Source organism: Gobio gobio, assembly GCF_949357685.1.
Source record: "Gobio gobio genome assembly, chromosome: 11".
Classification (NCBI taxonomy): Eukaryota; Metazoa; Chordata; class Actinopteri; order Cypriniformes; family Gobionidae; genus Gobio; species Gobio gobio.
Window position 1 is genome coordinate 11,685,586 of NC_137104.1, and position 22,810 is coordinate 11,708,395.

General features: G+C 38.4%; 1 protein-coding gene across 3 annotated transcripts in view; it reads left to right on the forward strand.

The window, feature by feature from the left end:
* The window catches only part of col16a1 (collagen, type XVI, alpha 1), a 116,325-nt gene that overhangs the window by 64,648 nt on the left and 28,867 nt on the right, over nt 1–22,810 (forward strand). For 2 of the 3 annotated variants that reach the window (XM_079829456.1, XM_079829455.1), the window contains 26 exons: nt 855–890; nt 975–1,076; nt 1,441–1,467; nt 3,233–3,268; nt 3,385–3,438; nt 5,743–5,793; nt 5,884–6,015; nt 6,142–6,177; nt 6,263–6,370; nt 6,609–6,731; nt 9,483–9,536; nt 9,628–9,669; nt 9,809–9,844; nt 10,452–10,505; nt 10,603–10,671; nt 12,034–12,087; nt 12,588–12,614; nt 14,945–15,001; nt 15,163–15,204; nt 16,260–16,331; nt 17,226–17,279; nt 18,933–18,974; nt 19,906–20,022; nt 20,239–20,280; nt 21,634–21,711; nt 22,244–22,288. In XM_079829456.1, coding sequence (XP_079685582.1) covers nt 855–890; nt 975–1,076; nt 1,441–1,467; nt 3,233–3,268; nt 3,385–3,438; nt 5,743–5,793; nt 5,884–6,015; nt 6,142–6,177; nt 6,263–6,370; nt 6,609–6,731; nt 9,483–9,536; nt 9,628–9,669; nt 9,809–9,844; nt 10,452–10,505; nt 10,603–10,671; nt 12,034–12,087; nt 12,588–12,614; nt 14,945–15,001; nt 15,163–15,204; nt 16,260–16,331; nt 17,226–17,279; nt 18,933–18,974; nt 19,906–20,022; nt 20,239–20,280; nt 21,634–21,711; nt 22,244–22,288 — 1,590 coding nt within the window. The remainder of the gene's footprint in view (nt 1–854; nt 891–974; nt 1,077–1,440; nt 1,468–3,232; nt 3,269–3,384; nt 3,439–5,742; nt 5,794–5,883; nt 6,016–6,141; nt 6,178–6,262; nt 6,371–6,608; nt 6,732–9,482; nt 9,537–9,627; nt 9,670–9,808; nt 9,845–10,451; nt 10,506–10,602; nt 10,672–12,033; nt 12,088–12,587; nt 12,615–14,944; nt 15,002–15,162; nt 15,205–16,259; nt 16,332–17,225; nt 17,280–18,932; nt 18,975–19,905; nt 20,023–20,238; nt 20,281–21,633; nt 21,712–22,243; nt 22,289–22,810) is intronic. The other variant, XM_079829457.1, reaches the window with a different exon arrangement.

Below are 22,810 nucleotides of genomic sequence, written 5' to 3' on the forward strand. Positions count from 1 at the left end.
TATGTGGTGTTTTTAAAATGCTTCAAGACAAACCATGTGCAAATTCATAAGTCAACACCATTTCTGAGTATTTTCACTTTAAAACTGCTGTGAAAAAAGACTGCCAGTGTTTCTTACGCCACAAACTACCATGTAACCAATCACGTAAATGTGCGGCCGGGATTTTGCATATCATTAACTTTTTTCACAAGAAGAAAACAATTTTAAATATGCCATTTTGGTGATCAAAGATGAGTTTTAAGGGATACAATTATTGACTACCGGGGGACTTTAACCCATTTACTGCTAGAGAACAGAGAATTATCTCCAGGAAGACGTTATCCGAACATATCGTTTGCCAAAGCAACGTTATTTTTAATTAGATTGCTTTTGGTCATAATATAAATGAAATGGCTGTGCCTGTGTCCTTCCATTTGTGCATTGAATTGTCAGTAGATCACCCACATAACTTTCCACTTCCATCGCACTTTTATGGGATTATGGTCTCATGTTCATTTGCCCTGTTTAGTAAATCTGGCCCTCAGTTTTCAATGTTAAGAGAGGTTTGAGTTCTGAAGTTTACAGTATGTTTGCATTTTTTTTTGGTCTAGGAACTGGAAAATTACTGTTAGTCAATTTATTTGGCTTATTTTAGTCATTTACCAATCCAAAGTCCACAATATGACCACACACACACAGACAATGAAATAAGCCTTCAGTTTTATGTCAAAAGCTGCTTCCTGTTGGAGAGCTTTTCCTCAAAAGTCAGCAACTGCGCATTGTGACAACCACAGCAGTGTGTATTCCAGACCAAACTACTGCCTGAGTTTGAGCCCTTTTTACAAACTGTCTAATACATTGTGATTAATTCTCAGGGGGATTCAGGAGCCAATGGGGCCAAAGGTGAAAAGGTGTGTAGACTGTTTGTGAATTACTTGACATTGCAACTTAATTTTGCAACTTCTCTCAAAGTCTTCCCACCTTCACTCTGCTAGGGTGAATCATGTTCTGGCTGCCCTACCATTGGAGTAATTCCAGCTGGCAATTTGAGTGGGGCTAAAAAGGGAGATCCAGGTGGTGGGCAGAAAGGAGAGCAGGTACATTTTGTGGAGTGTTTCCTCATTGACAGCTAACTCTCAGCATTTTAAAAACTTCTGCATCACTTCCTTCCATAAGTCTTGAAGTGCAGCAAATTCCAATGCAAACAGTTTTTGATATCCACTTCACACCATATGCAACCACTGTAGATATATTGGCTCATGCATAATTGCAGACAACTCCACACATTTGGCTGAGATATACGCTTCAGACACAAATGCTTAAAAAAATATATTGTAATGACAGATTGGGGAATTAACCAGCCAAGGCTTTCATTTATTGTCTGTTAAACAAGAGAATATGCACTGATCATCTCTGCTTTTCTTTTTCTTTCCTTTTGTTTTACTTGATATTCATGTACAGGGAGAGCCAGGCCCAAGTGGGGAAAAGGTAAACCTAATGGATATTTATTCACTTGGAAGCTGCATTTCTACCATTTCAATGGTTTTAAGGCTGTTAAAAAGTTTTATATATGGGTATATGTGCACCTACAGTAACCTCAAAGAGTATTTGGACACTAAAGATGCTTAAATGTATGGATGTTATTCTGTTATAGGTAATTCAAACAAAGCATTCCACAAAAATAAGTTGGTTGTCAGATTTAGTGGAACATCTCTATACTTAATGTGATGAAACACACCTGTGGTTGCTCTCTAGGGCACCTGGGTGGAGAGAAACTGACTTTTTACATCCATTTAAAATGACCTTGGGACCAGATGGTTAAAAGTACTTGCAAAAAGTTGGCTTTGAGAAAACTTTGAGTGTCATTTGTTTTCTGATGCCAATTGCCTTTTTCCCAGTGCAGTGATAGTCATACAATTAAAAGTGTGGCTTATGTGCCCAAATACTTTTTGTAGCCATTGTCCATTTGTCATAAAAATTAAAGGTTCTTTATTGGCGCCAAAAGCCACTTTTCCACTGTCGGGCCGAATGGTTCTAAGAACAGTAAGGAACGGTTCCAGTTATATTTTCACTTGAGCTTGGTTCAGCATGGCATTACAAACCGTTCTCAACCCTAACCCACAAGTTAAAACTAAAATTAAAATAAATTTCTGATCATCTTCCATATCATGGTCGCTATTTACAACTCATACCGTCTGTAAACTATTGCATTAGAATTACATTTGCTCTATTGACATCCCCAAGTGGAAAATGAAAATGTCCGGATCGGTTGGGCCGGATTGGAATTAAATGTAACTGTAAAAGGGATAGTTCATCTAAAAATTAAAATTATTTCATTAATTACTCACACTCATGTCGTTCCAAACCCTTAAGAATGTTCCGAAGATGAACAAAAGTGTTACAGGTTTGGAACGACATGAGGGTGAGTAATTAACGAAAGAATTTTCATTTTTGGTTGAACTATCACGTTATGTTTCTATATGTTACCAAAAATGGCTTTTTTAGTGCTATATAGCACCAATTTTGGTGCTTCAGTGGTTCTTCAGCGGTTCTTCAGAGGTTCTTCACCGGTTCTTTGACTAAGGTGCTATATAGTACCTCTGAAGAACCGCTGATGAACCACTGAAGCACCAAAATTGGTGCTTCAAAAAAGGTTCCCCTATGATTACGAGCAAAGAACCATTTTTTTTGAGTGTTGCGAATTGCCACCGCTCACCTCTTCCTTTCGAAGCACATAGAGAAGCTACGGTGGCCGACACAGGACAAAGATGTCGTCCTCTGAGACAGCTGAGAGAAGCTAGCGCTCTGTAGAGCAGTTTGTCCATTTAGGGCTACTGTAGAAACAAAATGGCGACTTCACTGTAAGGGGACCCACGGTGTATGTAGATAGAAATGTTTCATTCTAAGGTAATAAAAACACAACGGTTTATTATGTAAGGTCTTTATACACCACTGAAAACATAGTGATTTGCATTTAATTATAATTATATTGCATTTCTGTCAATAGATCATCATACATATTACACACTGCACCTTTAAGAACTGTTCACTCAAATGGTTCTTCAATGGCATTGCTGTGAAAGCCACCTTCAGGAACCTTTACTTTTAAGAGTATGTATATTGAAGGGAAACTATCTAGAATGTGTGTGGCCTACTAATTCATTATAATAAATAATATAGTAATTTTGGAAACATTCATGTTCATTTACTTTGATTCATCCAAGTTCACTGTTGACACCGTGTTTGGTTACAGGGGAATGCAGGCAGCAGAGGAAATGAGGGGAAAACGGTAAGTAACTATTTTGTATTCATGTTTATTATTTGTATTTTTGTTTTTTAACTTGCATCTGTGATTTATGACTGACCTCAGCATTAGATTAATATGCAGATGTTAATGTTTTTTAGGGCAAACCTGGTCCAAGAGGGCCAAGTGGGAAAGATGGAAATAAAGGAGCCACGGTGATTTAAGCTCAACTCAGAGTTTGTCATTCTGCATTAATTGTAAAGTGTTTTGACTGGAACTTCACAGCACCAGGAAACACAAAAATAGTAGTGGAAGAGACAAATACAATTAAAAAAAGAAACTGCTGAATAATTGATTAATTGCCTGGAACATTTTAATCTAATAATATTTCACAAGATTGCTGTATTGCTTACCAACCCCAACATTTTGAACGGTAGTGTATATAATTATTATACAGGGGGAGTCCAAAATCTGAGACTGCATTTAAAATCTAGATTAATTTGAACCTTGAAACAAAGTTGTAGGGTTTAGAAAATACTGAAAAAGAAAAATCATAATTTATTTTTGTATATGTTATATTTATATAATATATTTATTTATAATGTTTTTTTTCAAAGAATTTAATTGTAAAGGAGGCACAAATGTAAAGGAGGAACACACCAAATAAAAAACTACGGGCTGGTTTTACAGACAGGGCTTAGATTAAAGCCCTATTCAGACAGGACTAGGACAGGACTAGTTTTTTAAACGTTTTAGTTACAATTATTATCACTATGTCTGTGTTTTTGTGTACCGATTCGGACGGGACTAACATCTCCGTGTTTATTACAGAGGTGGGAGTGTGTGTTTTCTGAATATGATTTTATTTATTGATATGAGTTTAATTTATTATAAAAAAAATGTAAAGTTAAAAATAAAAAAAGTTTATGGCAGGGGCTGTTTATAGTAAACTTGCATAAGTGAGCAGAGAAATCTGGATAATTATGTTTCTCTTACCTGACACTGGTATTAAAATGGGCACTCTTTGCAGTTTCCGCGATTTGACGCCATTTATTGATTGTACATGTTATTTTTTTGTTGGTTACCATCTATATTGAAACAAAAATAAAGTACGCCAAAGATTAGTGCACAAACAGTAGCTTAGGTACGTCAAAAAACACATGAGGAGAAGCGTTAGATTAGAATCATACAACATGAGCAATCACAGACTTTTGCATTCAAACGAGATTATATTTCGCAGAGGACTGCAGAGTTTGCCGAAAACCGGTAGGTCATTTGCACTGCATTTGCAAATTTTTACTGAGGTTGTGTGAGGAAAAACACAGACTTGGCAGATTCGCATGGGATTAAAATTGCAAAGTACGTCTGTGAAACAAATTTCTCAAATGTCCCCCTGAAAAACTAGTCCCGTCCGAATAGGGCTTAAAGAAGGAACACGCCGACTTTTTGGGACTTTAGCTTATTCACTGTATCCCCCAGAGTTAGATAAGTCCATACATACCATTCTCGTCTCCGTGAGCCTAGCTTAGCACAAAGACTGGAGGTAAACGGCTCCATCTAGCCTACTGCTCAATAAGTGACAAAATAAAGCCAACATTTTCCAATTTACATGTTGTGATGTGTATAGTTACATCGTGTACTAAGACCGACGGAAAATGAAAAGTTGCGATTTTCTAGACCGATATAGCTAGGAACTAAACTCTCATTCCTGCGTAATAATCAAATAACTTTGCTGCTGTACCATGGGTGCAGCGGTGCAACGATATTACGCAGCGCCTGAAAATAGGCTAACTTCTGTCAACATAACCAACGTGACAACCTGCTTACACAGGAAGCGTGCTGGGGACTATTTTCAGGCGCTGCGTAATATCAATGTGCCACTGCACCCATGGTATGGCAGCAAAGGTCCTTGATTATTACGCAGGAATGAGAGTACAGTTCCTAGCCATATCAGTCTATAAAATCGCAACTTTTCATTTTCCGTCGGTCTTAGCACACGATGTAACTGTACACATCACAACATGTAAATAGGAAAATGCTAGCGTTATTTTGTCACTTATTGAGCAGTAGGCTAGCTGGAGCCATTTACCGCCAGTCTTTGTGCTAAGCTACTCTAGCGGTGAGTGCGTCAGACAGAGTTATGGCACGCACAGAGATGAGAATGGTATGTATGGACTTCTCTAACTCTGGGGGATACGGTGAATAAGCTAAAGTCCCAAAAAATCGGCATGTTCCTTTAAGCCAAGATTAGGCCTTAGTTCTATTCAGACTTTTAAGTAGATTTTATAAACGTGCCTTAGAAAATAACATTACTGGTGTGCATCTTGAGACAAAACAATGACACTGACATATCTTAAGATATGTCAGTGCAAGTTGCTTTAAAATTAGTCTGTGACTAGACTTAAGCCTTGTATGTGAAACCGGGGGTAAGATTCTAAAATCCATTTGTATTTTTATATATTATTGAAAATGAGTAAAAATTAGATGCATTTTCACTATTGGTCTCTTATTTTTTACAGGGTGATCCTGGCCAACCTGGTGTAGGAACACCTGGTCTAAAAGGTGAAAAGGTAAATAAATGTTTTCACACTGTGGTTTACTCTTCTTCATTAGAAGTGTATGGATGTGCTTACATGGTACAAATGTGCCTTGTATTAAAGGGAGACTCATGTGGTGTGTGCCAAACCACACCCCCTGAGTTGGAACGTGGCCCATCTACGATAAAGGTCACAGGGGAACAGGGCCCTCCTGGACTTCCAGGCCCACCAGGAGAAGGAATTGAGGGCAAACAGGTAAGCATGACTATTTATGATCACTCTATATAGGAGGAGGTTCTCAGTGTATTAGTGTACATTTATTTATTTATTTGAGGAGCCTAAAACACGCTAACTTTGCTTTCAAAATGGGTGTCTCAACAGGGGCCACCAGGTCTTCAAGGTTTCAAAGGAGAGAAAGTAAGTGAATTGTTTTTTGAAGCATTCAGCATTCACAATATGGGGGCTTTTTCTAGGGATTAAATTTATATTTTTATGTCTGTAGGGTGATCAGGGTTTACAGGGAGACCCAGGTGTGGGTGGGACACCTGGAGCCCCGGGATCTCAAGGAGAGCCAGGCAGGAACGGCTTTAATGGACTAAAAGGAGAAAAGGTCTTTGATCATGTGGTCACATATTAATTACATTGCCTTAAATTATGCACCATCACAGGGATATTTGAATAATCATTAATCATGTTGATATAATTGATTACACCTTAAGAATTAAGGTATTATACGACTCATGTATAAGGCAACATCTCTCCAGATAAGAACTCTTGACCATCTGGATTTCTGCTCCCTTGCGATTTGAAAGCTTTCTGTCTTATTGCATCTGTGTCTGTATCGCCAGGGAGATGCATGTGACAGCTGTCAATCACTCCCGGAAGGAAATGGAAATGTTGCTGGCTTACCGGGACCCAAGGGAGAGAGAGGAGAGCCAGGTTTGCCAGGCGAGGGCCGAAATGGGAAACAGGTGCAGGTTTTTCTGTACAAATGCATGCTTTCTTAATTAGTGTTTGCTATGGCTATTGCACAAACTTAGGGTTAGATGTTTGAAACACACTCTTAAATTCAAATATTAAAAGTAGGAGCACGCAGTTTGTGCTACATATACTTCAAACCATGCGTCTTGTTGAGGAGAGATGTGCTGTTACTTTTCTAAGCCGCGTTTCAGACAGTGCACAAATATAGTTCTCTTTCAAGTCTTGCGCAAAAATTATGTCGACATGCCAGTCTTGGCAAGTATCCTAGCAAAAATAGTAGGTTATGTCTTACGTGGATGTAAACAGTCGAGATAGATAACGCATGTGTATCAGTGTATTGGATCCGTGCATTGTCACGTGACGGCAGCCTAATATTCCTACCTCTTCTGTGTTTTTAATGTTAATCAAACAAAAAAGACAAGCAAAAGGCTGCTCTTGACTGAATAGTTTTTTTTTTACTTTAATAATGATTAATCTTTATTAAATTTATACAGTGAAGATTATATGCAATGCTATTTTACTATTATATTTGATTTCTGTACCTGAAAACTACTCTTAGATACCTGAAAAAACAGAAAAGCTCATTTTATTTGTCTTTGCTGTAATGTATTTATTTGTACTGTTGCTTGTAGTTTGAATATTTGTTCTTATTTTCTTTATATTTATTTGACAGCAGTCCTTTTTTCCCTGAACATAGCACATTCCAAACCGCACCGAAACTGTGACCCTAAAACTGTGATAAAAACCAAACCATCAGTAATTTGAACCGTTACACCCCTACTAGCAGATGATAAAACAAGCAAAAAATGAACTATGGAGCTGGGGAAAATATACTCAGTAGATTCCATTAAACAAATATGTAAAATATGTAATGTTTAAAATACTGCCTTGAAGTTGTTTCATTATTGATTTGAGAGTTCAATTAAATATTAATGTTATATTTTGGTTGTAGTTAATAAAAATTTAACTGGTTTGGGCACAATCATTTTATATTTATATATATATATATATATATATATATATATATATATATATATATATATATATATATATATATATATATATATATATATATATATATATATATATATATATATATATATATATATATATATATATATATATATATATATATATATATATATATTAGGGATGCAACAATACAGTTAGTAGCTAGTCCAGGGTTCAATACATACCTCGGTTTTTAACCACGGTTTTCGGTTCAATTCGGTTCGGTTCTGATGGCTTGTCACATACATTTTTTGTTATTCTATTCTTAGGCGACAGGAACCGCAAGAGGTTAAAGAGAAAAAAGACTATTTTTTATTGTGATACTCTTTCTTTATTTTACTTAAAAGAATTGAAAAACCTTACTTAAACTTAAAACTTTACTTAAAAAAACCCTTGTATACATTCCTAGTGTATTGGATAATATAAAATATATATATATAAAGATTTACACTGGCAGCTCAGAGCTGTACAGCAGCATTTAAGTATGAAATTGAATGAATGAATGTAAAAATAAAACACTACATAGACTTCACTATAAAATATACATTGATTCTTGGCTACTGTATTAGTTCTTCAGTCAAGAGCAGTGAGTGATTTTCTCTCTTTTGTTGTTGTATTAACATTAAAGGGATATTTCTCTCAAAACTGTAAATTCTGTCGAGAAATGAATACAGGTTTGAAACAATATTAGAGTGAGTAAATAATGACATTATTTTATAGGTGAACTGTCCCTTTAAGGACCGCGTGTTCACTGGCTGCGCTACTGTCAGTTTAAGACCATTCAAAAATGAAAATTCTGTCATCGAGAAATGAATACAGGTTTGGAACAACATTAGAGTGAGTAAATGTTATGTAAAGAGTATGTTCACTACTGCACTGCTGTCAATTTAAGACCTCTACACATCTAATATACAGACACGATTGCGATTTTACTTTCACTTTAGACATAACCGACTGTGTTTATGTTAACCTTGTGTGTATTTGACAGTATTAACGCAGTAAGATGACTACTTAGTTCAGTAATCACGTGTTTGACAGGCTTTTAGTGCGCACGCTCTGAAAAGCGCATGTTAAAACCGTGCATGCGAATGAAACCGGCAAGGCTTTAAAACGCATGCAAATAATGAACTTTCATGATTGTGAATAACTATAGTATTCCGTGAGTATAACTCTACCACTAACGTGTGATGTGAATGTATGTCGCGTTGTTCAGTATTGGGATGGAGGCAAATTATAGAATTTGTAGAAAAATAATTAATTAAATGCGAAACCGAAAAAACTGCAAGGCTTTAAAACGCATGCAAATAATGAACTTTCATGATTGTGAAGAACTATAGTGTTCCGTGAGTATAACTCTACCACTAACGTGTGATGTGAATGTATGTCGCGTTGTTCAGTATTGTGATGGAGGCAAATTATAGAATTTGTAGAAAAATAATTAATTAAATGCGAAACCGAAAAAACCGCAATTCACAAGCGCGTATTGAACCGTGAAGGCCGTACCGAACGGTTCAATATTATATTGAGAATTGTGGCATCCCTTATAAATATATATATATATATATATATATATATATATATATATATATATATATATAAAGAGAATTCGTACCAGGATGGAATGCATGATGTACACCCCTAGTGATTAATTTGTTAATTGTAAAAAAAATGTAAAGGAAACCAAAATATAGCAAAGTCTGGACTCTTTCTTTATTATCTTTGTTCTGTAGGGTCGACCAGGGCCACCTGGCATTCAGGGACCTCCAGGGCTCAAAGGAAGTCAGGTAAACTTGACTAATGTGTATACATCAGTCACATTTGTGTGCCAGAATTATACGAGTGACTGTTGAGTGATGCTTATGTTTATTTCATTAGGGTGATGCTGGGCCTGAAGGTATTGGCCTTCCAGGACTGCAGGTGAATGAACAGCTATTGTAATCTGTCAGAAAAACTATACTATTTAAACTTTTTTTAGAGAAGTGTACATGTCTCAATTGTATTGAAATAATTCCTTAAATGCACAAGCCTTTTGTGATGCTTTGATGTTCTCACTCAGGGTGAGCAGGGACCTAGAGGTTTTCCCGGAGCTGCTGTAAGTGCACAAAAAGTATCTTGTTCTTTGGTGTTCACACGTGGATGTGGCCCTTTGAGTCTGCAAATTAGCAGATTGTTCTACTCTTTGAATTGTCTGTATTTCTAGTCTACTGTTATCTGATACATGCACTACCATTCAAAAGTTTGGGTTGGCAAATAATTTTAAAGTAACTTTTGTTCACTAAGGATGCATTGATTCAATCAAAAGTACAGCAAAAACAGTAGTATTGTGAAAAATTATTCCTAGTTAAAATGACTGTTTTGTATTTTTATATATTTTAAAATGTAATTCATCCCTGTGATATCAAAGCTGAATATTCAGCATCTTTACTCCAGTCTTCAGTGTCACATGATCCTTCAGAAATCATTCTAATATGCAGATTTTAGGCTCAAGAAACATTATAAACGTCATTTTTGATCAATTTAATGCTTCCTTGCTGCATAAAAGTATTGTTTTCTTAACAAAAGAATAACAACATCTTACTAACCACCAGACTTTTTAACAGTAGTGTATAAATTGCAATAATCGATTAAAAAAAACAGCCCTATTTAATATACACCACATGTAAAAACCAAGTGTGGAAACATTCATGTTTGTCCGACAGGGTCCAGAAGGACGTCAAGGACCAACAGGGCCGATGGGACCAGTGGGACAAAGGGTAGATCACCAACGCAATGACACAATACTCTACAGGCTAAAAGAGACTCTGGACACTGACCTCACTATTATCCTAATGTATTGCTTGATATAAATAGGGTCCAAATGGAGAGATGGGACCACCAGGGCCACAAGGGCCAATGGGAATAGGACAAATCGGACCTCCGGTAAGAGCATGACACGGACAGAAGGATTTTCCCCAGCCAGAGAGGCAGCCATTTTTGTTTTTTTTGTGCTGCCTCCCTAAATTTGATCAATTTGATGTCTAAATGCCATTATGTATGTACACCAATGAGCCAAAACATTATGACATAATATGCTGTTGCTGCCAAAAGAATCCCAACCCACTGAGGCGTGGACTCTTTAAGACCCCTGAAGATGTCCTTTAATGTCTGGCACCAAGACGTTAGCAGCAGATCCTTCAAGACCTGCAGTTTGTGAGGTGGAGCCGCCATGAATTGAACTTGTTAATCCAGCACATCCCACAGATACTCAATTGTATTGAGATCTGAGGAATTTGGAGGCCAGGGCAATACCTTGAACTCTTCATCATGTTCCTCAAACCATTCCATAACAATTTGTGCAGTGTGGCAGGGTGCATTTTCCCGCTGAAGGAGGCCACTTCCACCAGGGAACACCATTGTCATAAAGGGGTGGACCTGGTCTGCAACGTGTCAAATTTACATCCATATGAATGGCTGGAACCAGAGTTTCCCATCCTGGTGCCATGACTTCCCCAAGTAAATGGCACACAGACGTCCACCTGATGTAAAAGAAAACCAGATTCATCGGACCAGGCGAGCTTCTTTCACTTCTCCAAGGTCCAGTTCCGACGCTCACATGCCCATTGTAGGCGCGTTTGACAGTGGACAGGGGTCATCATAGGCACACTGATTGGTCTGCGGCTACGCAGCCCCATTCGCAGCAGATTGTGATGCATTGTTGTGACACATTCCTCCCATAACCATCATTACATTTTGTATAACTGTGCCACAGTAGACCTTCTGTTGGCTCAGATCAGACAGAACGGCCGTCGTTGCCCTTGTGCATTGATGAGCCTTGGGAGCCCAACACCCTGTCGCCAGTTTGTGGTTTGTCCCTCCTCAGACTGCTGTGGGTAAATTCTCACCACTGCTGACTCTCATCACCCACAATCCTTGCTGTTTCAGAGATACTCTGACCCAGTCGCCTTGCCATAACAATTTGGCCCTTGTCAAAGTCGCTCAGATTTGGATTCTTGCCAAATTCACAGTATGCTGATTATGAGAACCTGTTGTTTGCTTACCATCTAATCTACCCAGACCTTAATATGTGGCCTTTTTAGGAGATGATCAACAATATTCACATTACCAGTGACTGGTCATAATGTTTTGGCTCGTCAGTGCATAATAATGCAAGATAAGTGCATATTTCAAATTGATTCTGTTAATACTTGTCTTCACAATGTACCGATTCAATACAAATACAGTACATTTAATTGTGAGTGGAGTGAGACGGGCAGTAAATAATTTATATATTGTGTTTCACAGGGTAGGAATGGTACGACAGGATCGCCTGGAATACCAGGGCAGGATGGGAGTCCTGTAAGTGATTTATTTATTCATTCATTCATTCCTCTCCAGCAATCCTTTGATCATCTCCTCCAGCGTATTCCCTTATTATGACACATGCTCTGTCATTAACAAATGCATGCAACCATATTGTCCATTGTTCATTGCTCTGGTGTCTAGAGATGGGATCAAACGAACTTCCATAAACTGCGTAGACAAAGGCAGTGAGATTTTGATGTCTTGCCAGAGCTCGTCTCATTAAAAAAAAGCAAAGTTAGCGTTGTCTGTTCTCACATCAGATGTTAATTACCTGGGGCTTTGTCGCAGAGAGCTTGAGGAGCGAATCCAGAGACAGACTTGGGTCATATCTGACTCAGTCTGGATCCCTAACAGCAAAACATTGTCTGCTTGCATCACGTCACCTGTCGCTGCTCCTCCCCGATCCACACTCATCTCGCTGGCCCTGGAGAGTTACACACAATAACACTGTCTAACTGAGCCTTTGTGTGTGTGTGTTTCTCCTTGTCTTTCAGGGAGTCACTGGGCCTAAGGGTGACAAGGTAAGTGTCTGGATCAGTGAGCTGGGGAGGCGATCTTGAGGTCCCCCAAAGCAGTGAGAGTGTGTGTGTGTGCGCATGTGTGTGTGTGTGTGTGTGTGTGGAGAGAACAAGGGATAGGAGGAGTAATGTTTAGAGCGACCGTCTGTACGCACAATGATGTGTCCACCCCGGAGACACAAACAGACGCATAAGTCTGACAGAAGAGTTTGACTGTACTGAAAAAGTTAAAAATGCCCTCGAGCTAAAACAGGCCTATTAATTGGTGAATATAACAGCTGTCATCTGTAACCTGACAACATCACAGAGAATCAAAGAGAGAGGAAGTGAGCGCAAGGGAGATGAGAAAGAGAGACCTCGAATGCAAAGGCCTGGAAATGCTTCATTCTTTAATGTCCTCTGTTGTCTCCCAGACTAATTTGTCTAAACACAGAGGAAAGTGGCTGCCGATATCAAATGATGCATATTCCTCCTAAGTGTGATGAAGTGCTCTGTCAATCCTGTCGAGTGGCAGGATAGAATTCTACAGCGGAAACCTTTTGTAATTCCGACATCATGTCATGTTGTGACACACTGTAACATGCCTGTGTGTGTGTGTGTGTGTGTGTGTGTGCGTGCGTGCGTGCGTGTGTGTGTTCACAATATACATGATGCATATTATATTATTATTAAAGGGGTCATGAACTGAGGAATCAACTTTCCCGAGAGCTTTTGATAAATAAAAGGTCATGGTAATATAAGAATATCCTGTAAGTTTCGGAGCTGAAAACTTCCTTGTTAGTCAAAGAAAAGCTTTTATTGACAACTGGCTCAGCAAACGATCGATCTCAGAATGTGTCTAGATGTGATGTCAGAGTGTGGTGAAGCACCGCCTCAACAGAAGAAGAAGAACGCCTGATTCTGTAGCCCCGCCCACCGACTTGTGCATGGCATGTTATAGATAAATAACATAGGCCTACGTGGAGCTAAACCAGATCGAACTTCCAAGCAATAAACATGCCGCATAAGCTTCATTTGGATACCAATATTATGAAGGCATGGATGAACTTTATTTTTAATGAATATCCAGCTCACGTGGGGAAGACATTGCGCGTTAGTTCCTTCATTTCACCACGGATTCGTTTGTAAACGAAACTGGGTTTGCAGACAGGATGAGATTACATGAATGAAAGAAGCAACACACTTGTGTGAGTAAAAAAGTTTTTTTTATATGTTGATAGTATTGCATTGTTACAGATGGTTTGATATCTATTGATTATGTGTACGTGTCTAACATAGCTTAGCACGCTGTCACAGGCTGGATAATCCTTTATTTGAGGTGTTGTTGGTTAATTGCGATTCGTGATCAGACTCGGACATGTATGGGCCAGGACTTGCAAAGCCCAACATCCCGGGGCTATGTGGTTTCCAGACAGACTACCAAAACGTATCACCGGCCTGCCAACGGGCTATCTTAAATAGTGAAATGACATTCCTTTCTTGATGTGCGTTGTTCACTTTCTTTACTTGATATTTGAAGGAAAAATACAATCGCGGAAGTTTTGATAATGCTGATTTGTCTGACTCTGCACTGAGGCTTGTGCGTGTGTGTGTGTGTGTTAGTGATGCATGGTTTGCGGTTATATCCACCGATCGGGCGGGCCAAGTAATAAAAAAAAAACATTCCAATCAATCGCGGGTGGATGAGAGATAAATCATTGTGTTTGTTTGATAAAGACATTCTGCAAGCCCTGTGGGACGAATCATTCCAGTTGCCGTTTTCCCACACGCTTTCAACACAATTCCCACATGTACTCACGGGGGAGCTGAAGCTCATTATAATATGCAAATCTTATCCAATCATAGCAGTGGGCGTTTACTTCCAAGTCTTCAGTGCGGCACGCCCATAAAAACCGAGCGTTCCATGAGAAGACCAGGGTAGAAAATATCCTATTACTTATTCATTATGATGTTTTTGAATGTAAAAACCACACGAACGTCATAAGTTGACCTCAGACAACAGTATAATTTTTTTTTAAAAGCCAGTTCATGACCCCTTTAATATTATAATGCATATTATGTTTCTGTTGTAGTCTAATAATCATTAAGTTATTGTCAAAAAACTAAAATCAAACAAACTTTTTGTGTAGGTTGAATATATTAGGTGTAGCTAGCAATAAGCAAACACCTAGCAACGCCCTAGCAACCACCCAGAACACAAAATAGCAACATAACAACCATTCAGAAATACTTTAGCAACATAGCATTGCCTTGGCAACAACCTAGCCTAGTTGTGGCAGTTTACTCAGAAAGTGTAGAAATCATTGTGACCAAATTGTTTTTCTGTGTCTTAGGGTGAACCAGGAGAGTGCAACTGTTTGCATTATATGTTCCCTGGAACTGGCGGACCTGTGAGCTAATGATTTATTTTATTACTGTTAATCAGGACGACATTAGTACACTCTCACACATACACACTCAAAGAATTTGGGCTATCAGACATAACCTTTTAAAACACTAACTTCAGATTATGTCATTTGCAGTTCTGAACTTGGTTCCTCTTTTCTTGCAGGGGGTCCCAGGTGGTGAGAGCAAGTGGCAGTCTGGTCCTCAGGTCTGACTTTCTTTTTCACTCTTCATCTCCCTTCTGCTGCTTAAATGTCTGTCATTTGAGTTTATAAAAGAAAAAAGGACCCGCAGAAAACTATTGAACTACAGCAGACATAAAAAGAATGTCAAGTCAAGTCAACTTTATTTATATAGCGCTTTTAACAATGCAGATTGTTTCAAAGCAGCTTCACAGTGTTAAACAGGAAAATAATGCAACAGAATTTTATCCAGCCGTATAGCCGTTCTGGAGAAAACGGTGATGTCATCAGCTCATTTAAATTATCATACAGTGACAATGTGTGCATTAGAACAGTAATTAGATCAGTAATTTAGTTTATATGGTTCATTTAAGTTAATAATTATATTTATTTGGATATTTAGTTGAAAAATGTAGTGTCCCCAACTGAGCAAGCCAAGCCAGAGGCGACAGTGGCTAGGAAACCAAAACCCCATCAGGTGACTTAATGGAGAAAAATAAACCTTGGGAGAAACCAGGCTCAGTCGGGGGGCCAGTTCTCCTCTGGCCAATTAACAAACAGCGTATGATTAATATTCTGGCAACTTTACAGGTCAGAGGTCATAATAGAATATTCGAAAGATCAGAGGCAGCAAGCCGGAGACGGGTTTATTGAGGATGATGTGTCGATTAAATAATTATTAAATAGGAATAATCGCAATATCGGAGTCATCACGCCAGAGACAGGTTTATTGAGGATGCCGTATTGATGAAACAATTATTAAAGTGCAATATTCGAAAGATCGGAGGCAACACGCCGGAGACGGGTTTATTGAGGATGACATATTGATTTAACAATTATTAAATTGTAATATTCAAACAATCAGTCATCACGCCGGAGACGGGTTTATTGAGGATGCCGTGTCGACGAGGCAATTTTAGGGGGAATCTAAATGACATGGTCTCTGCAGACACTTCAGGGTCATGCGTTGGTCTTGTCTGGGCGCAGGTCCACCATCTGATCTGGATGTGGGAGTGATTGACTCTTTTAAAGATGAACGAATGCCTGTTTTACTTGTTCCAATGTGCTTAATGTGTCTTAGGGTCCTCCTGGACCACCAGGCCCTCCAGGTCCCCCAGGGCCCCAGGGCCTCCTAGGAATCCAAGGCCCACAGGTGAGTATTAAACAGATGGCATCATGGTGTTCCTCTGCTTTTTCTGTCTTTTCCTCCTCCATCCTGCTGTCTTTGTGGGGCTTCTGTATTGGGAAGGCCTGCATGGATAACTTTGAGCTTCAGCTAAAGCAAATTTAAATGCACCCATAAATGTTTACATATAAAAACATATGTTTCTTTTGCAAATAATGATTAATACTTAACGCTGCCATAAATGTAATGTAATGTAATGTAAATGTAATGTAAATGTAATGTCATGCAATATAGTTTATAAATAGCGCTATGTTAAAAAAAATTGCTGTTAAATGTGCACGCTTTAAAGGGGCTTCTGGGATTTTGGGAGTGCCGTGGGATGTGCTTTGTTAACGGCTGTGCTTTTTTAAAAGTTCTTGTAAAGTAAATATATATATTAATGTAGCTTGTTAATCTAAAGCCTTAATGTATAGTTAAACTATTGCGCAAAAATATGACTTAAATGTAATCTTAATTAATACATTCTTTAAATAAGTGGTTGGGGATCATGCTGCTTTTTCTTTTTAAAAACCATGCAGAGCTCACTGTGAGATTGGTGTGTTTAACATGTGTCCATTGTATTCATCAGTTTAGTTTTAAAATGTAGAATGAGAAATATGATGGTATTTAAGAAGACCCTCGAAATTAAAATCCCCCTTTCAAATTTACCTCTGGATCTCACCGTGAGCGCTGAGTGGTCTTTAACCCTGTTGTGTTGATTTCCCAAGCCTCAGAAGAAGTGAAATTAAAAAAAAAAAAAAAATAGACAGAGAAAGTAAATAGACAAAATGCAAATGTCTACTCCGAGCTGGAACACAAACCAGGAGGTGTCCAGATTGTGGCCACAGGCTAAACCAATTCAACCTCAGTTCCTTCTTACAGGGTATCCCTGGCAACGATGGCGTACCAGGGAAACCGGGTCCACCCGGCCAAGCAGTGAGTAACCAGACAGGGGGAGGAGCTAGTGGAGTGCAACAGCTTTATCACAGTATAAAAACACAGATCAAGGAGCCTGGTTGGCCGACTTCTGCGTTAGAAGGGGAGCGGGTGGGGCCGCTTTGAACCAGTGCGGGGAGACAGAACTCGCTAGAGGTGATTCACGAGGACAATAGCAATGACCCGTCAGCTTTTTTTATAACACAAAAAAGACCAGTAAGCATTTGTAAGGATCTTAGCTCAGCACTCTGTGAGGCGTCTCTGTTGCAACGTGTCCTTTATGGCCGCCGATGGTCCCATTACCCTTTCAATGTTAACTCACAGTCTCCGCGGCTTTGTGTAGGGGTAAACACTGCCATTGTGTTGAGTTACGGTTAGGGCGGCCATTACTGTGACTGATGTGCCGTACAGAAAGAACCATTAGATCTTTGGTTGAAAGTAGGATTTCGGCATTAATGGCCCTGTGTCTCCGCACGCATATTTTCTCAGCTGGCCCGAGGCCCATCCTGGAAATCAGAGCTCTGGGCTTCCAGCCTGCAGTGGAAATTTGGCCGGACTTCTGTCCTGATCTGCTCCGCTCCACTTCTATCAGCAGAATCCGACCACCGAGTTTCTTCCAGAGCACAATCAGATCTAAACCATGTTATATTAACTCTCATTCGCCAACCACAAAAAAAAACAGACCCCACAAACAGCTTAATCCCAAAGCTAGTTCATTAATGTTCTAAATTAATTCTGTCTTATACAGCCAAAAACAATAAATAGTTCAATTAAATGAGTAAAGAATAACATCAGGAATTCAAATGGTTCACTTAAAAACTCGTAATTACTGTAGTTTGGATTAAAATTAATTGGATGACATAAGGTGCTAATCGTACGAGTGGTCCCGCAATGAAACCACTTTAGCTGTGGAGAGCCCAGACCAGCCAGTGGTGAGAGGAGATGATGTACTTGAAGCACATCAGTATCTGGATGCTCATAGCACCTTCAAGAGCATCTAATGGTCGCTCTCATCCTCTCAGGTTCAACTGTAGTTAATATTCCAGTCCTCTATACCAAAAATTGCATAAATATTGGTTTAAATTGAAGTGGAATTTGAGTTGATTTCCTTAAAATGCTTTAAAATACTCTGGGGATTCGTTACATACTCCATATGAGTTCCTGTTGCACATAGGAATGTTAGGAATTGTCTGTTCTTTGTCCTTCTTGTGCTCTGAAACTAATGTTTTGTTAAAGTAGGATGTGAAATTAACTTCTTATTCATGCTGTAAATCACCAATATTCATAATATTTCCAACCATAACTAAATGCATTTTCATTTTCATGCTTATAGATGCAATTAGTCAGTGATGACAGTTTAATAAATGTGGCATAATGTGAAATAATGCATCATGTTCAATTATACTTTTTGGTGCACAATAATTCCCTTATTAAAATGAGATTTTTGTTATTAATGACATAATGAGATCATAACTTCATTGTATAATTCAAAGCAATGCTTTCAAAAATAACTTTTAGCGTACTGCATTGCCTTGGTCTCAACATAGTCACTTTCTTCTGAACTTCTGATGATAATTGCACATTCAGTTGTTGTGAAATGAGAAGGTGTTTTTGGTGCAGTCACCATATCTGACTGTCTCCTCCATCTTGCAGCCTTCTGTTGATCTGCCTCAGGATTCAGCTGCCACAGACAAGGTAAGCAAACAGTCTAACCTGCATCTCTATATGAACTTCAAGTGTTTTTCACCTATTTCTATGGCATTATTGGTACGCATGTGCAATGAAACACTGGTTTTATCCGGTAATGTGTATAGAAATGTACACATTACTATTTGTTGATATGGTGGGAATCCCTCAAATAATACACATACGACAGCAAGACATCGATGCCATGTGTGCATTTTCATTTGGAAGATTAATTTTTAACCTTCTTTTTGTTTTTGTTTTTTACAACAAATACCCATTGGTGGATAGACAGCGGATGCAGGGAACCCCTGATGCACAATAAGTGCTACATTTTAAGACATACATATTTAATTTCAAGTATTCAACTATATAAATACATAGTTTATTATGCTTATATGATGAAGGCATTAAAATGTATTGATTTAAAATACCAATCAAAGTTTTTTTTTTTTTTAAGTCCCATCTGCTCACAAAATCTCTATTTATATATATATAAAATAAATATATATAAGATTTTATTTAGATGTTTATCAAATGTTTGTAGAAAAAAAGAAACTTAAAATATAACGTAATTTTTAAGAATCTTTTCACCCATGTCTCAGTGACGTATGTGTGCTGTTTGGGCAGAAGAATATTTCTGATCAAAGTTTAAAACTCGTTTATTTTATAAACCCTAGTTTTTGGCTTTGAAACCTTGTGCATTCTTTGACATGAGGTTTGGATTCTTTAATTCCTGCTCTATCAAACTGGCATGTGAAAGCACAATCTTTACTGTTAACAAAGTATCCTGTGTTTATATTTCATGCATACTCAATCTGTCTGAACCTCTTTACTCTTCAATGTGTGTGTATTTGCATGCCGATGTTGTCTATTTATTGTTCATGTGCTTCTTGTAGTGTTAGTACACATGCGTTTCTGTCATGTGTTTGCGTCACTGTAGGAGGGCTGTGGCGATTGCTCCAAGGGCCTACCGGGTGTGCCAGGCGTAGTTGGTTCTAAGGGCGAGAAGGGAGATCAGGGCAAACCTGGTGCTGTACCCATAGAAGGATGTGAACGGGTGAGAGGGATGAATGATGGATGATATGATTGGTATTAAACAAACAAAGGGTGTGGGTTTGTGTTCATAACATTTTCTTCACACTTGTTTTGTGTATTCTGTTTGATATTCCTTTTCGATTTTTCTAATACCCAATGGTTTTGCTCATGCTACAGCATGTAGTACTGTTTGAATGCACACAGTTTTGTAAACCCATCTCTATGATACCCTTTACAGTGTTTTGAGAAGCCGCAGAGAGAGCAAACTCCAAGTGGGCCTGTAAGTTTGTGGATAATAATATTACGTTATAAATAATATTAGTTTATAATATTATAAAGTTAATATCTGTAAAGTGACAGTAATATAGCTACTTTTAAAATAGTATAGCTTTTTAAGTAACAAGCTACTTTTTCCAGTGAGTAGCAGTATTGCGTGTTCTTTCTAGCATTCTGATTCATTTAGTGAATTGGTTCCTTTGGATGTTGATTAAAAACAAAAGTTTAAAAAAATGGTTGGTTGGTTGGTTGGTTGGCTGGTTGGTTGATTAATTAATTCACTATACCAATACACTTCATCCATTCAACACAAAAACATAAACTATCCCAAATGACATACCGCACATTAATCATTACACAATTCTAATATTATACTATACCTACACTTAAAGGGTTAGTTCACCCAAAAATGAAAATTCTGTTCTTAATGACCCTCATGTCGTTCGACACCCGTAAGACCTCCGTTCATCTTCGGAACACAAATGAAGATATTTTAGTTGAAATCCGATGGCTCAGAAAGGCCTCCATTGGCACAATGTACTTTACACTCTCAAGACCCATAAAAGGTACTAAAGACGTCGTTACAAAGTCCATCTCACTACAGTGGTTCTACAATAACTTTATGAAGCGACGAGAATAGTTTTTGTGCGCAAAAAAAACCTAAATAACGACTTATATAGTGATGACCGATTTCAAAACACAGCATCATGAAGCTTCGAAGCGTTATGAATCAGTGAGTCGATTCAGCGGTTTGGATCGCCAAAGTCACGTGATTTCAGCAGTTTGGCGGTTTGACACGCGATCCGAATCATGATTCGACTCGCTGATTCATAACGCTTCGAAGCTTCACGAAGCAGTATTTTGAAATCGGTCATCACTATACAAGCCGTGGTTTTAACTTTTCCATACACAAACAGCTTTATAACACACTGCATGAAATGTAATATCCGAAAAAGCATAACAGGGGCACTTTTAACTAGGAAAAAACACTTTACTGTATAAATGACTCAAAACCATGATGAACAGGAGCATTTAGCTAAATATTTCACATAGGGTTTCACTGAATCAGTGAATCATTCTCTTGAAACAATTCATTTACATGAACATCCAAACGAACCAATTCACTAAATGAATCAGAATGCTAGAAAGAACACGCAATACTGCTACTCACTGGAAAAAGTAGCTTGTTACTTAAAAAGCTGTACTATTTTAAAAGTAGCGATATTACTGTCACGCTACTGAAAATACTGACACAAATCAGTTCTCTTACATCACATAAAAGCCATTCATTATGTTTCTCTTCAAATTGTGCAAGCATTTTTTAAATTGTAACACCTCATGTCTGCACTGTTTTTAGACGGGTAACAACGGTCAGTGCGTTGGTGCACAAGGGGTGCCCGGCTTCCCAGGGATCCCAGGAGTCAAAGGAGAATCGGTAAGAGATTTCGATAACAGTTTTATTACTACCTGTGCCAATTAGAGAAGATACAAGAGCTCTGCTGCATCCTAACTTCTGTTATGCTAACAACACAATACTCTAATATTATGAGTAAATATATTACTAAAATTGTATAGTATAGCACACTCAAATTATATCATTCTTTCCCAGATCTGTGTTATCAGAGGCTTAGGAATTATCTAAAAAGGTGGGGGGAGGGGTACATTTATAAATATTATCATCTTGACTCATGAATATTAATTAGGTGATGTAATGTACGCCCAGTCATCCTAAATGATTTGCTGAAAGCCAATTAGGTGGGCGCTAGACATAGTAGGATTACTCACCGCCTGCACATTTATTCAGTTCACTGCTGATACAACTGAGGCTTCTGCTTGGTCTTAGTCATCATGTTATATTGCCAGTAATGATTCTTTTCCAAAAAAGTGCCCCCCTAACACAGTTATAATAGTTGTTCCCCCTGCCCCTGTTTTCAATAAAACATTATACTTGTCTGTGTTCACTCTAGGGTCCTAGAGGTGAGCGAGGACCTCTTGGTCCTGTTGGAGCCCCGGTAAGTTTCCACTTTACTGCTCCAGTTTGTGGCTATTTCTGGTAGGATTCCCTTTTTTAGCCCTCTTTTCTTAGAAACTGAGATCGAGTGACCCCAGATGGCTTTCAGAGCGCAGTCCATATCATAAGAGACAAACCAATGCTGAGACCTTGTTTCAGAAGTGCAGCATACGGTGAACTGTTCTGCATGACTTCATTTAGTCATTAGCATTTAGTCCCACGGCGCACTGTTTGTTTGCACGATCTATTTTCTCTTAGGTTCAGTGTTTTCAATTAGGAAGGACCAAGAAGGGAACACAGCATAGTAGCTCCTCTTTGCTGTGAGGTTAGAGAGCCCCCTACAGGTTTGGCCCAGAGATGCAGGTTTTCCAAAAGAGTTCCAAACCTGTAACCTAATTTCAAGATGGAAATGAGAGTTAAGACTTTGTGCCCGTTTTAACTTGTGTGCACTGGCTGGGGAGGATTCTTATTATAGACCAGGAGTCTGCAACCCTTTTTTATATTAAGTGCCTTTAATTCATTT